General features: G+C 35.0%; 1 protein-coding gene across 1 annotated transcript in view; it reads right to left on the reverse strand.

The window, feature by feature from the left end:
• Positions 1-2,568: 2,568 nt before the first annotated feature.
• Positions 2,569-16,391, reverse strand: part of LOC128223769 (uncharacterized) — a 34,685-nt gene continuing 20,862 nt past the window's right edge. Inside the window, exons 2-6 of the mRNA XM_052933141.1 lie at positions 8,581-8,884; positions 6,936-7,005; positions 5,218-5,439; positions 4,856-5,062; positions 2,569-3,528 (exon numbers count right to left, since the gene is read on the reverse strand). Of these exons, the coding sequence (XP_052789101.1) occupies positions 3,272-3,528; positions 4,856-5,062; positions 5,218-5,439; positions 6,936-7,005; positions 8,581-8,883 (1,059 nt within the window). The 5' untranslated portion in view covers position 8,884 and the 3' untranslated portion in view covers positions 2,569-3,271. The remainder of the gene's footprint in view (positions 3,529-4,855; positions 5,063-5,217; positions 5,440-6,935; positions 7,006-8,580; positions 8,885-16,391) is intronic.

The following is a 16,391-nucleotide window of genomic DNA, read 5'->3' on the forward strand; positions in this document are numbered from 1 at the left end:
AGGCCAAAGATCACCAAAGGTCAATTATTATGAATTTTAATTATTTGATTTTTTAAATACATAAGCTGTAAATATCCGTTATAATCAAAATGATCGACTGATCTTTAAAATCCTTACTATAATTCCTAAGCTACCTAAACCGATTTATAAATGTACATGCAGAACAATTACTTGCAATTCAAAAATTAAAATGGCTTAATATAGATATTAAAATTGTATACTTTTTGCATCAAGACGTTTACTTTATCTGTTTGACTTGTTTTTAAAGTTCGATTTTTTTCGCTAATGTACACTTGGAGTATGATGTTTATTATTGGTCTTCGATATACATAACCCGTTTTGGAAAAGTGTTGTAAAATATTGATGTAATTAATCATGTTTGCACGAGTTTAAACACATATTGAAAACTAAATTGATGCGATTGATCGATTCCCCCTTACCGGTCGTTGCGGCCCTTTATAAGAGGCAGAACTCTTCCTGGCAGAGTTGAATACAGAGCTAGTCCCTTTGGATATACTTGACACGCAGGAGGGCCCGTTCGACCAGCTGACGTTAACGTCCGACACCGACATAACTGCGTTCAAACGTTGCTACTCTAGATAGCCTTGCCAACAGAATCAAAATTGTTTTAGAAAATCAAAATCTTCCGCCAACAATATTTGTTTACATAACCGTATAAGTACGGATTTAAAATTGTTTCAACCAAGTCCTCATGCAAATGTCCTTTCACTTGCCTCGCATTCGGGCTTATCAGCACTTAGCTAGAGTCACTGAATATTCCGATGTGAACTGTCAGTTTCACTGGCGTCATTTCCATGTTAGAATAAAAAATCTTAAGTATTATTATGATGCATAATATATCATGCTTTACTTTTTCATCGTAGTATATGTAAGGATACCGACATATGCGAATCAACTTGGCAGATTCACTTTGTATGACACAAACACTAATCTAATTTAATTTCTAATGTTCCATATTCAAGCACAAGTCAGTAAATTGTGTTAAAGAGAGAGATCAAAATCCTCGTACAATCCGCAAATATAAGAATTATACATTCAAATCCTGTAAATCGATGGTTGCAAGGTCAAATCCATTTATACAGAAAGTACAATGCCTCCAAATGTGATTAGTTTCAGATTATTTGGTCGGTTTGGTATAAGGGTCAGTATGTTATTAACCAAGGACTTCTTCCAAAATTCCATCTTCATTGGTATAATTTGCTGAACTTTGAAATGCAATTAACGCATGTCAAAGATGGTGATAAAAAGGCCAAGGAAAAAAACGTGTGAAAGCTCTCACAGCCTACCTAATATATAAACGGAGCTAAAAGACACATTAACAAGAACTCTACAATAGTGAGCAATTTGAATCAGTATTTATCCAAATCAGGTGATAAGACCCCAACCGGATCACTGCAAGACCGTTTCAATAAAGATCTTACTCGACTTTAGTCGCATTCGGAGCTCTTCGGCCTTTTTTATCGAAGCAACCTCGGAATTTCTCAATTTTTGAATTATATCATTAATGAAATGCAGAGTTTTAGATTTGTATTTATTGATGTAAGTTTAAATTTATTGCCAGTGAAATATATTATTGCAAACCTAATTAAGATTCCCAAGAGTTAAGTCGTTAAGTTAAACTGCTACATAAAATTACTACGCGATCTACTTGCAGCGGACTTAAACGTACCGCTTTTTGAGTATGTAAACCGTCCAAATACATACGAGGTTGTTTTCGATAAAAATGGCCGAGGAGCTCCGAATTCTTAAGTAGTAAATTGAAATGATCTCAGTGTCATTTGCTCGTTACTTAGCTACATATTTGAGTGAAATGAACATGAGCAAGTATTAAAAATGATCACAAAGTTGACGACATAAGAGAAATCAGAATGTTGCCATTTGAGAGGTCTATAAGGATTTAAGATTATTGAAGTTACGATTTAAATCCTTTACTGAAACGGCACCGCATGCAAGTGCGCAATATCGGGCGCATCTTTGGACGTCCGCCCTTTCCCCACAAGGGAAAACTATATATACTCTCATAACGCTGTATGGGTGCTTAGGGCAAATTAAGCTGGCGGAATCACGATGTGTTTTTTATTCAACTCATTAAAGTGATTCTCTCATGTTTTTGGACCAAAAATAAATTTTGCGGTAATGCATCTGAAAACACTTGTTTTATCATTATTTTACTCGATGATATCGAAATTGACAAAAAAAACAACAGTTATAGCATAGAAAAGGAATATGGTTGTAGTGGAGTTAGAACCCTCACCGGTTAAGTCAAGAAAAAATAGAAAACACCCAGCTAGTCCACACGGCCACCGGTACATCAAAAGTGGTGGTGGATATGTTGACCTGTTAAAGATACATTGGTGACAACACGTGACAATGTCAATCAACCAATCACGCAACACCACAGCCGTAATTAATTTTCAATCGCGTTAAAAACGCAATTGAAAATTGTGGTCATCAAAGACGATATTTGAGCAAATATCAACATTTGCTGAAGGGTTCCAGCTTTTGGTGTGTTTTTGTTTTGTTTTAACACGTCTAATGATTTGCCACACTTTATTAATTAAAAAAATGCATTTTACAAACCATGAGCGAGTCACTTTAAACGTCAAGTGAAGGATATATAATGACTATACATTGTACATTTGTCGCTTGTCGACTATAGCATAATAAAGTAACAACATAAAACGTTTCTGTCGCAACTGAAAAAAGGAGCAACTTTAAGCGGTAATTTAATTCTGAAAAGTGTCACATGTTAAGCGAACATACTTCAGTGTAATACATTATCATGATTATGATATGTTTACAAAACAAAGACAATGATTAACAGCAATTGTTTATAGAATATTTGTACACCATTGTTTGCCAGACACAATTGCTTATTTCCCCATATTATAGGAGTGAAGAAATTAAGAATACAATTAACCTACATTTTCAGCCAAAGGAATTGCAGATAGGCAATCATTAAGAATTCGCCAACTGCCACTCACCCCGCGTCAGATTTTGCGCGACAATGTGTCAGCCAATGAGGAGGTTGTATTCTAAGTCAGTTAGATTACCTGAAGTAGTGTCTTTATGATTAGGGAAGGGCTCCTTCGCTATGCTCACTCATCCCATTTTTAATTATTAAGATTCTACTTAATGCCATCTAACTATTACATAATATATAAATTTGTTCCATAGTTCGATCATTATATACTAATTACTGTTCTAAACAAATCATCTTTCCGTCGGTGTCATTGACGCCATGTGAGCGTTAAACTTGCGTGCCTGACGCCGACGTGGTGTTCTTTTCGCAGATAACGCCGAGAAGAATATGGCCATCACAGTTACCAGGGTTTACCCCTTCAAGTAGGAACGTTGATTTCTTCAATAAGACACACTTGTCGGTGCTTATGGGCTCAGTTTCATTCTTCCAGATTCTTGGGTCGTGCACGACCATGAGTGTCCCATCGTGGAACTTCCAGATGTTGTCCTTATTGTGTCCGTCCACCCACCAGGAGATGTCCTGGCCTGGAGTGGAAACAATTTAGAATAAAATAAACTGTGACTGCGCATGTCTGATTTTATCATGCGTGAGACAGGATCGTGTTTTGGGTTTATTGTTGTGATTTAAAGATGCAGTCTTACTCCCAAATAAGATTAGCTACTATTAATACAATTGTTTTAATATATAAAAAAGGATGAATAAATGCCGAAAACAATGGTGCTTATGAAGGATACCGAGTTCAATTTGAAAGAAAGATGCAGAAAACCCGATATTTCTACCTAATGAGACGATAGTAGATCACAGTAACTCTTTTAGCACCCACCAATCATTTTTGCGTTTTCAGAAATTAAATACACGCCGGTTACAAACTTAATTGTTATCAGTAATTAATATTTTACATAAATGCATTACTTAATTAGTAGCAGTTAAAGGCTTATCACTCAAAATTTATGTTTGTAATACATGTGTATGTACTGATTTTGAATAAGAATGTCACTTTAATCTTCGGAACCTTTTCACGTGGTTTTACACGGTCATGAATCGGTCATTTAAATATTATATATATTTTAGAATGTAATTTTGTTGCCCAGTAAATCGTCAAGTATATATACATGCGTAAGTAAATGTGTACATGCACTATACTATAAAAACATGTTTTTTGTATTCCCGAAAAAGGTCTGTGCCTAGTTTATAGGTGAAACTAATTCATTTATGCTCGACTGTGACGAAAGCTGACAGCTAATATATATGATCACGATCGAGTACGTTTCCTGGGTTGAAACCAGTACCGGTGCCCCTGGTGAGGATCTAACCAACAACCTCGTGGGTTAGATGCAGACACGTGTACCATGACACCATTGTCGCTTGTACCGTTGATACTAGTTTATTTGTTTTCGAAATAAATCAATTTATGATCACTCAGTTATACAAAAATGTGAAATTTGCGATATTACACTCGTTTAATAAAGTAATATTTTTAACATTTTGCTACTCAATAAACTAAGTATACGAGATCGGTAAGTATGCAAGTGCTTTAAGCATGCAGCATCCGATGTGTACGTATCCCGACAAGCGGATCCAGTGGGAGCGCACCCGCCCCCAAGCCCCTCCTAAAATCTTCCAAGTTTTCTTTTTTCATTTTAATAGAGGAGGAAAGCCCAAAATGCACCATTTCGGACTAGAAATTGTAAACAATTTATTAGGGGAGTACCCCCAAACGCCTCTGTCATCATTTGAAACCAAATAACTTTCGGTTCTAATGAGGGGTCGCAAGTCAAAAGGTTACACCCCTTAAGTTCTAAAACCATGTACACGACGAGTATACGAGTATATATATATATATCACTGTACCGTTGCCTCCCGTCGTTAAGTTCTTGATGGCGCCCAGTTTCGCCGCAGTGTCTATCTTGATCATGTGACCCCCATGTATGTTCTCACATACTGCTTTGCGGTCTTCGAGGGAATGCGCCTCGTTAACAAAGATCAGTTCGGTACCAGGATACCCAGGAAGCGTCTGTTTTATATTGGATGTGGATTCGGACACATTTTGCGGGGAAACTAGAACAAAAGAAAGAAAGAAAAGAATATTTTTTGTTTAGTACGTTAAACTTAATACAGTATCACACAGACAAAAACAGGCTAAAAATCGAAACAGAATTACATCGATTAATCTACAGAGTTTAATGATAGATAATCGCACTAAAATTAGTTACCGGATTCTAAATTTGATTGCGTTGAGTTTACTACCGCTGAATTGTTCAACTTCGGTACACATGATGCCACGTGAGACCATGATCCATTCCCGCCACATGTCATTGACGCCATATTATTCTCCGCAACGTAGCCCACGTCACATAGCACTCGCAGTTTTGCGCCGACGTCGTAACGGTTCCCGAGAATCTTTCCATGAGCGACGTTCCTCACGGGCTCACACTCTGAGATATAATACATTTTAAAGTCATCCGACGTTCAATACTAAGATTTTCCTTCTATCAAAGTTAACTGTTGGTGTTTGTTCACCTCATATAATTCTGGTATCATTTATAAGATATGCTCTACTGAGTATACTTATTGCTAATACATGTATATAAATAAAAGCTGCACTCTCACTCTCTGTGAGATTGAACGTTTTGACAACTATTTTATTGTTTGTCTTGGAACGAGCAAATTCATGCGAAAATGCTTGGAAACCAGTCATATAGGCTTTCTGACAAAAATTAGATCGCAGATTTTTATATTTTAGTTCAAAAATTGATGTTTAATGCATTTTTCTTAAACCGTTAGTAACGCGTTTAGCCATAAATCATTAATTTTCGAACAGAAATTTGAAAATCTGGGATCTAATCTTTTGTCAACAGTCTTTTATCACTGGTTTGCAGATATATACGCAAAAAAATGCCTCATTCAAAGACAAAAAAAGTTGTCAAAACTGTAAATCTGTGAGAGTGCAGCTTTAAATGACCGAAAAAATAATATCAATAAGATCAAGTTTTTCGGGGTTTTTTATATTTAAGTTGGATTATTTTGCAAAATTCCCTTTCAAATGACACCAAAATAATATGGGTCACCAAACATCCCAAAGTCACATAACTCACGGTACCGATAATTCACCATATATATTAAGGTGTACTGTATCACAGCATTCGGAACTCCTCGGCCATTTTTATCAAAAAACAACCTCGGATGTTTATGGACGGTTTACAATGTCGGTAATCGGTACACTTTAATAACGATGCAAGTAGATTGTCTGGTTCCCAGCGTACTCTGCACAACAAGAGTAATATGAAATGGTAAGGGCAGGTAACCCAGGCTATGCAAGTAGATCGCGTAGTAATTTCAATTTAGCAGTTAAACTTACTGACTTAACTCTTGGGAATCTTAATTATGATTGCAATAATACACTTCACTGGGCAATCAATTTAAACTTAGGACTGAAAATACAAGCTAAAACACTACATTTAACCAATCAATAATATAATAAAAATATTTACGAACTACTTCTACCGGCATAGTACATCAGAGGTCTTTTTCAATAAAAAAATGCCGAGGAGTTCCGAATGGTATCACAGATGCAATAGCGGATCCAATCGTCCAAATTTACTTGTTATTTCAACATAGGAGAAAAAAGGAAATAAATAGGCCCACAATGGACAATTTCAAAAAACTAAATTGTTAAAATTTGCACGTGGGAGCAAACCCACTTTAAACCAGAACAATTTCAGATTTGGGAGAGGGGCGCAAGCCAAAAGGTTTCGCCCCTACGTTACGCCCCATCTAACGCCAAATCGTGTATTCGTCCCTGAATTGTGCACAATAATTTAGTACAAACATTTCAAGACTTAAATAATATTTTAGTTTCACCCAATATAATATAAATAACTTATACACTTACATAACGAGGCGCTGATATCAGCACGAATTCATAACTGACCTTTAACCGTGCATGTTTTAGACTTCCGGTCACAGACGCGCCAGCGGGGGCATCCACACGGGGCTTCGCCCTGGTGATATACACGTGTTATCATCAATTGTAAGCATCTTACAATAGTGAAGTAATTAAACGCGTATGCCCTGTAGTATACAGAATGTCAGTATGTTCTTCGATTCATAAGATACATGTTCCATTGCATTGTCGTTCTCGCCATGTATAGAATATAAGTATCTTCCATGGCAAAGAGTGTAAGATAGGTTCATCGCGACCCGAGCGTAGGGTATTTTGTGGAAACGAGTTTTCCACAAATCACACTGGGCGAGGGTTGGGGTGAACCTATCTTATACGAGCGGCTTAGGTAGATGCTTTTTCTCCCACCTCAGTCGAACAAACTTAAGTAAAAATTTATTTTTGTGCTTGAACTCATTTGTGCGTAGTGAAAATAATTGCGTATGGATATGTGATAATAGATTCGTGGTCGTCATGGATATACGCGCAGTGATTCAGATTATGTTAATGAGTCAAATCGTTCTTTAAATAGTTCTGAGGAGATGTTTATTTATTTAAAGGTGCGTGAAAACTTTTTTATAGTGACATTTGAAGCGAGAAATAATTAATTAGCATTCTTAATATTGCCACAAGACAAGGTTGCTATGATGCTGCAGACGATAGTCTTCAACAAGGGAGGTAATTACAATGTGATGACCATAGAAAGGAGTTCCATACGGGTACTTGTCAATCGTAACAACTCGGCCAACTCCGGCAAGCTTCGAGATAGACAATTTTTGTTGGATACTGACCGAGGTGTTCCGATTGGGGTACTTGTTTTATCTTTGCCCGTGGGCAAGATACGAATTTCTATCATGGTTAATGTTTGGATCTACATATCTGAGGAGGGAGAATAGCTATATATTCCTCTCATCTTGCCATTGGCGACCGTGATTGTTGTGTATTTTTTATGTTGAGAGTCTTTTAATGCTTGGGGACCCCATATACTTTGGTATCATTTGAAAGGCAATTGCTCGCTGAGGTATGTTAGTCGGTTGATCTTCGAGTTGCTGCGTTAAGTTTATATCGCACGAGCGCGAAGGTCCAGTACGCCACAGGGCCAGGCTGAGTTGTTTTGACACAACTATTTGACCCAGCCCCTCCACCCTATTTTTTTTAAATCCCAGGCTCATAAATAATGATGGGGGAACTGTTACTAATTGTAAATTATCATTAGTAACAGTTCCCCAATCATTATTAATAAGCCTTGGATTAAATAAAATATAGGCTGGGGTGTGTCAAAACAATGTACCCCGCCCATTTGAATGTGGAAAGTATGTTCAATGTCCATATTTTACATATTAAATCGTGCAATATTTTAGACGAACATTTTACAGGAATAAAATAGTTAAGTTATTGCAGTTTATATTTTAGTTCTTCAATTCAACTGAAATCGGACGTTAGCTGGCGAATTTTGCAATTTTTAAACACCCAAAAACTTGTTTGTAATATTATTTTCGGTATACTTATAACAAATTCTTACTCTACACATAACCTCTTTCAAATAAAACCAATATAAAATGGAGTCACCAGGAATCCAAAATGATATTCGTTCATCGTAAACCTGGAAACAAATATAACTCATTTTAATACTTACCTCCTGTACCAAAAGGCAACGCGAGTTGGTGGTAGCCTTTCCGGACCCGTCTTCACCCGCGGGCTTATCATACAGTTCACACACATGCGGGGTGCGCAAATAGCCGAGGGCGGCACATGCCGAACGCGCCTCGCACTCAGCCACACATTGTTCCAATGACACGTCTGTAAACACCCGGAAACGGCTGCTGGGTGGCGGACATTTAGTCCAGTCGTCCACAGATGCTATTCTCGTGGATTCATTCGGTGGTATTGCGCAGATGAGAATTGTAAGCCTTAAAATGTCTTCAAACTTTCGAGTCATTCTACGGATGAAAATCAAACTGTGTTACAGTACGGTAAGAGACGTGTTTGATAATGTGCGCAAATGCAAGTGCTGTTAATATTGTGAAGTGAAACTAAAGTACATTATTAATTCTTATAACAATTAAACAACGGCAGTTTCAACATTTTTTGAATATTAAAATAAAACTCTGGCACAGATCGATTTCCGTTTGTCATATTGCATCATTATTTATTGAGCAAAGCCATTGTTAAAAGCAAATTTGCATCAACAGTAAAACACTGGTATAGTGAATGTTGCCTGGTTCCAAAGAATAACTGAATAATAATAATGATAATAATTAATACAGAAACCGGTCCCAGTGCATAATAATGGCTAATCTATTACAAACAGACATGGAAAGAGACATGCATCATGCATCATCTCTCATTACGAAAAGTCGGAACAAAAGGTAATAACACCTGTTGTGATTTGCAATGTCATCATTTCAATACTTGTGAGGAGCAGGTTTCCAACGTTTCTTTGTTTGGGTTGCCATGGCTACCACCTTTCTGATTGGAACAACGACAATTTCAGGAATATGAAGGTTTTATTTCTTTGGTAACCATGGCAACTAAAGTTCTTCTTCGACTGGAATTCTTTAGTTACTTAATGCGAGTCATGCCAGCACCCTTCCCGTGGAACCAATTTGAAATTGGAACAATAGTTTTAGACAAGTTTTTTTTCAATATATAAATGTTCTAAAAGTCACGCCCCTTGGTCTTCAATAAATCAGCTCGGTTTTAGTTATCTTTATCAAAGGTCATTTTTGTTTGGGGTCACTCAATGGTCACTTGCAGGGGGTCACTCCATGAACATTTCTGTGTAAAGATTTTCTGAGAAAATATTTTGAATTTATTAGAAGAGGATTTATTACTATCGGTATGTTGACCAGAAATATACGTTGATTAAAATTAGCAGACTTAATTGTGAAGATAATTAAGGTAGAAGCATTCCTGGTTAACATGGTTTGGGATCGGGAAAGTAGTTTCAGAAACGTTTTTCTCCCAATATAAATCCATGTTAAAAGTCACATTTCATTGCCATTCGTTTCAATGATTCAATCTTGGTAGAGGGTCCCAACGGCCATTCCTTGAAATCGGACAATAAGTTTCATAGACGAATATTTTAAAAATTTCTTCTTCGGGGTTGCCATGGCAATCACAGTTCTATTTGGATTTTAGCATTTATGTTTCATATAAAAGGAAAAGTTTTGTCATAAATACTAAAGACTAAAACCTCTCTTTCTTATACGCAGCATAGAGGTGTCGTGTTTACCTGAAAGCAAGGGTCTGGAAACTTAAGATGTGGTATTATTCGTCACGCAGACTCTCAGTCATAGTTAGATGACATGAATGAATACTATTTGGTTTCAGAATATGGTATTAGAATATGATATCGTGCTTCAACATTCATGTGCATAAAACAATAAGGACCCGCCTCCCCTGTACGCCGATTTCCGGTCAATTTAGGCGGTATTCCAGATGTTGGCGAGGTTACTGGTACGACGACTTCAATTAAGATTGGAAGTGAAAAATCAAACATTATGGCCACACATTTGTAGATTTGTAGATTATTTGTTTATGTAAGTTTATCAAGGACTGCCAGCGCCCATTGGCTGCATTACGTATATGGCTTGAACCCGCCGTGACGCCATCACGCAGAGACATGTTCGTTCTTTTACAAACTCGGTGTAAAGCACCGATACACGGGATACAACTTTCATGGGATGAACCAGTACTGAGAACACCATCTCCACAGTACCTACCCTTTAAATGCCGAGCGCTAGACAAATGAGCTACTGGTACCATATTTTAACGTATTTCGGGGTTCATATATATATCTATATATATATATATATATAGATATATATATGAACCCCGAAATCTATATATATATATATATATACACTACACCGTGACAAAAACTTTATTCCAACAGAGCTTTGTTGGCCTTTATATTGACTTGAATGATCGAAAACGATATTTAATTTACATTGGTTGATCTGCAGTAGATATTGAACAAACTCTCAGATCTGGGACCAATAATAAACATATCATGCCCCAGACAATAAAACCTGTATCAGCTTTTCTGCCGATTCGGACTGTTGCCGGCATGTTTCGGTGCACGATTCTGGTGCATGCAAATATATTCGTAATGTATTGTATTTTACGCCAGAACTCATACAAAATTGCAAGCTCTTCTAAAAAAAAAGAAATATCCACATACGTGGTAACGCTGTTGCTCTAGTGATGGCTCTGATTTGTAGTGGCGCTGTCGAGTATACATGTTTTACGCTGAAAACCTGCCTGCTGTTTTCTGGAAAGTTTTCACGTTGGTTAAGGTATTTCGCATAGCTCATTGTTTCCGCAACATAAAGGCAAAACAAGAACAATGCAAATGCGTCAAATTAGATCATCCTTCAGCGCAAAATATACTCAGCGAAAGCGCCACTACTCCACAGCGCCATTGATTTAGATCACTAGGGCAACAGCCGCCCATCACTTTTATAAACACTTCTTTTTAAAAAGAGCTTACATTAAGTTAGTTATCATCTGTGTAAGTACTATAAATACAAGTTATAGTTGCATGAGCCGCATAACGTTCTTACTGTCTCTATATACAGCGATGTGTAGTGGAAATGCTATATAGCAGGTCTCAAAACAGGGAGCAGGATTTTTCAACCCCAATACTTTTCAACCCCTTCTCAAAACGAAGGCTTTTCAACCCTTAGACTTTTCAACCCCTATTTCAAAGACTTTTCAACCCCTACCTGTTTGGACTTTTCAACCCCTATATCAAAGACTTTTCAATCCCTAGTTGACATATTTTAATTGCAATATTGAAGACTTTTCAACCCCTATATCAAAGATTTTCAACCCCTATTATTTTTTGTCAGCCAGGTGTTGTCTTTTTCATTGTTTTTTTTTATTTTTTTTGGCAAAAAACTTAACAAATGAAAAATTGTTTTTGAAATACAATTAAAGATTTGTTAGTAGTATTTGTTACTCTTTACTACAAAGTATTGGATAAATTTAGACAAAGGTGTTGCATTGATTTACTAGTCACGTGTTTGCTGAAGGCAAATGATACCATCGATTAAATATATGATTTGTTTAAACAGTGGATTTGTTTAACTAGAATATATATTACTCAAATGTGCTCTAGTTGGCATCTAGCCATTAGTTGCAATACCTGACGTGATGATGTGAGTATATATTTAAATACCAAAATTGAGAAGAAAATTGCAAAAGAAAATAAATGCATAGAAGGATTTACAGAGCAATCTCCATAATTTGCTAGTAGAACACCCATAAAAACCTCTACTTGACCATTTGTTAAACTTTTATGGCTTTTAAAAAAGGTCAGCGGTCAAAAGATTTTGTTGTAGTACCATATTGCTATTTCAGTACAGTTCAATTTTAGTTGCTGATAATGAAATCAATAAAGTATTATCTAATAACTCTTAGCACTGGGGGTAGGGTAAATAAGTTAAACTTATTTTTGTTCAGTTTTTTAATCCGGAAATCATACACAACATTTAACAAGCTGCTCATAGTTTAAAATGACGGCCATCAGGGTATTACAACCTTAATTTGAACTGTCATTTTCAAGTCACTATAACCTAAATAAAAAGGTGTCATGAAGCCCCTCAATCCCTTAAGAATTTATGACCATGTCACACTTGCTGCCCATTAATGGATGTGCGACCTTCATTCCATTCTTTAATTGCATAAAACAATACAATGCTTATAGCATTTTTTTACAAATACCACTTTAAGCTGCACTCTCACAGATATACCATTTTCACAACTTTTTTTGTCTTGGAAATAGCAAATTTTTGCGTAAATATTTACAAACCAATAATAAAAAATGTTGACAAAAGATCAGATCGCAGATTTACAAATTTCCGTTTGAAAATTAATGTTTTGTGACTTAAGCCGTTACTAACGGTTTAAGAAAAAATGCATAAGATATCAATTTGGAACTTAAACATAAAAATCTGCCATCTATTTTTTTGTCAGCAGTCTTGTATCACTAGTTTCCATGGATTTTCGCTAAAATTCGCTCATTCCAAGGCAAAAAATAAAATAGTTGTCAAAACGTTCAATACGTGAGAGTGCAGCTTTCATTATAGAATTATTTTTTTTTAATCTAAGAAAAAAAAACGTTAATAAAATCTTATGTCACACTGAGTTATGTTTGTAACATTTTAAAAGCATTTAGCACTAAGTGATAAAACCCCTTTTACTCTTCCGGCCATAATGTTGTTTGTTCACTGTTTAAAAATGTTACATCTAGGCTTGATATAATTATTATTTTATATTATTCTATTTGTAATTTGAAAGCATTTGCAACTCAATGAATACTTTTGTATTTTTGCTGAATATAGATATTTTGAAAAATTGTGAAGAATTTTATTTGAAGTTCAACACATTTAGGTCTATTTATTATTGATGAAAAAATATGTTTTAAAAAATGTTTATTAATTCTATGTATTTTGGACAAACTAAAAGAAAAAAAAATATGTTCTGTTTCAATTAATTGTGGGAGCAGTACCATGCACATGGTATAATGTGTGAGAATTTCCTTAGAGATAGAAGATTTATTGCTAAGCGACTAAACAGCTTTAAATGAACAGTCATTCTTTTTATATTTATTTCCATGTAATATTTTATGAATTATTGTATGAGCATGTGTTCTTATGTATTTTTTATATGTATTTCATATTTGTTATGTATTTTCTTTGAACTGTTTGTTGCATTTTTATTCTTACTATATTTTTGATTTTTAAAAATAAATTTCAAAATAAATTGCTTATTGTTGTAGGTAGTATATAAAAAAGGTGAGAATTTAAGGGGTTGAAAAGTATTCGTTTATTAGGGGTTGAAAAGTCTTTGTTTTGAGGGGGGTTGAAAAGTGTTCTCGAAAACGGTAACAGTTTCAAGGAAAATATGGATATGTAAATACACACAAGGTAGGTAGGCATATGATAGGCTATGTTAAAATTCCAAAAAACTATCATAATTATAGGTATTACGTTGATTTTCGGCTCGAATCGAGCGTTTTGGTGACGCCATCTTGCACTGAAACCAACCATTTGGTCACGTGGATTCCCCGCCGTGACTGAACCTTTCAATTAAAACAGTTGAAACGGAAAACAAACAAATATGACGATTCAAAGTTTATTTCAGAAAGCAATCGATCACATATGAAAACATTAATATTCACATTTACAATCATAGGATAAACACATATTTCGTTCATTATTATTCAAATTATTATAATATTTTATTAAAAATACATTGATGTTTAACATTGGAATTTCCTGGATTTTTCAGTTACATTAAAGATAATTTTCATACTGAGCACTAATATTCAAGTATTTATTAACAAATTTAAGACCAATAAGTGAATAAATTAAAAAAAAATGTTTAAAACCATTATAAATGATGGTCCGTAAGTTTCTGAAGATGGTCCGTAATGTCCCTAAATCTGGTCCGTAGTGTCCCTAAATCTGGTCCGTAATGTCTGGTCCGTAGTGTCCGTGACCCGAAACGTCTTAGCACTATTAGGGGTTGAAATGACAAAGAGGTTGAAAAGTTTTTGATTTCACAAATCACAAAGGGGTTGAAAAGTCTTGGGGTTGAAAGTCTGAAAGCCCTCAAACATGCGGGAGCAGGACTTTTCAACCCCAAGACATTTCAACCCCTTCTCAAAACGAAGACTTTTCAACCCTTAGACTTTTCAACCCCTATTTTAAAGACTTTTCAACCCCTACCTGTTTGGACTTTTCAACCCCTTAATCAAAGACTTTTCAACCCCTAGTTGAAATATTTTGATAGCCATATTGAAGACTTTTCAACCCCTATATCAAAGACTTTTCAACCCTTATTATTTTTGTTAGCCAGGTGTTGTCTTTTTCATTGTTTTTGCAACAAACTTAACCAATTGTTATTGAAATACAATGAAAGATTTGTTTGGCTTATTTGTTACATTTTCTCCAAAATATTGGATGAAATTTACAAAGACCTTGCCTTGATTTATTAAGCACTTGATGGTTATTGTCTTTCAAAATAATATTCCGAACATTAACAATGGTACGGTAAAGTAAGATTTTGATTTATAAAACTTTCTTGGCTTTTAACAAAGGTCAACAGTGGAAACTTTTTTGTAGTACCATATTGCTATTTCAGTACAGTTTGATTATAGTTCTTGATAGTGTATTATCTAAAATTTCAGAGTTTGTGGGTATAATTAAATAAAATATATTCTTTGTTTGGTTTTAAATCCTTAAAATCATACACAAAATGTATCAAGCTGCCCATAGTTCGGAATGATGGCCATGATATTAGAACCTTAATTAACTGTCACTTTCAAGTTACTATAACCTCAATTAAAGGTGTTATGAAGCCCCTTAATCCCTTAGGAATTTATGACCATGTCACACATGTTGCCCATTAATGAATGTGCGACCTTCATTCAATTCTTTAATTGCATATATGAAAAGACAATACAATGCTTATGGCATCTTTTTTTACATATATACCACTTTATTATAGAATGTCCTTACTTTTTTAAACTGAGAAATAAAAAAACGTTGATAAAATCTTTTGTTACACTTATGTAATTTGAATGCATTTGGAACTCAATCTATAATATATTTTTAACATCTTTGAACTCAATGTATACTTTTGTATTTCTTAAACATTGTCTGCTAAGTCTAGATATTTTGAAATATTATGAAGAATTTTATTTAAAGTTCAACTCATGTTATTGCCTTTTTTATTGATGACAAAATGTTTTAAAAAAAGTGATTAAAAAACTAAAACAAAACAAACGCTGTTTCAATTAATTTATGGAGCAGTACCATGCACATAATATATTGTGTGAGGATTTCCTCAGGGAGATAGGGAAGATTTAAGTGACTAAATAGCTAAATGGACAGTCGAGCATTTTTTTTATTTATTTCAATGTAAATATTTAATGAATTATAGTATTATTATGTGTTTCAAGTATGTATATTTTGTATGTATTACATATTTTTTGTCAGTTTAATATATTTTTAGTATTTTTTTATATTATTAGAATTTTTAAGTTATTTTCTTAAAAAGGTGATACATTATAAAGGGGTCGAAAAGTCTTCGTTTATTAGGGGTTGAAAAGTCTTTGTTTAAGGTGGGGTTGAAAAGTCTTAGCACTTTTAGGGGTTGAAATGACAAAGGGGTTGAAAAGTCTTTGATTTCACAAATGACAAAGGGGTTGAAAAATCTTGGGGTTGAAAAGTCTGACAGCCCAAACATGCCGTGACACGTCCGAATCGGGAGAAAAGCTCATGGCATCATAGTTCGCGCAATGATAACTCGAAATCGTAGCCAACCAGTAGTAGAGTGTTCTTTCATGGTACCACACTCTCCGATTTTCGAAATAGGTCCATTTAATAAAACTATCAGATAAATTATACGAAACATGAGTACAATAAAACAAGA

The sequence above is a fragment of the Mya arenaria genome, chromosome 17, assembly GCF_026914265.1.
Source record: "Mya arenaria isolate MELC-2E11 chromosome 17, ASM2691426v1".
Lineage (NCBI taxonomy): Eukaryota > Metazoa > Mollusca > Bivalvia > Myida > Myidae > Mya > Mya arenaria.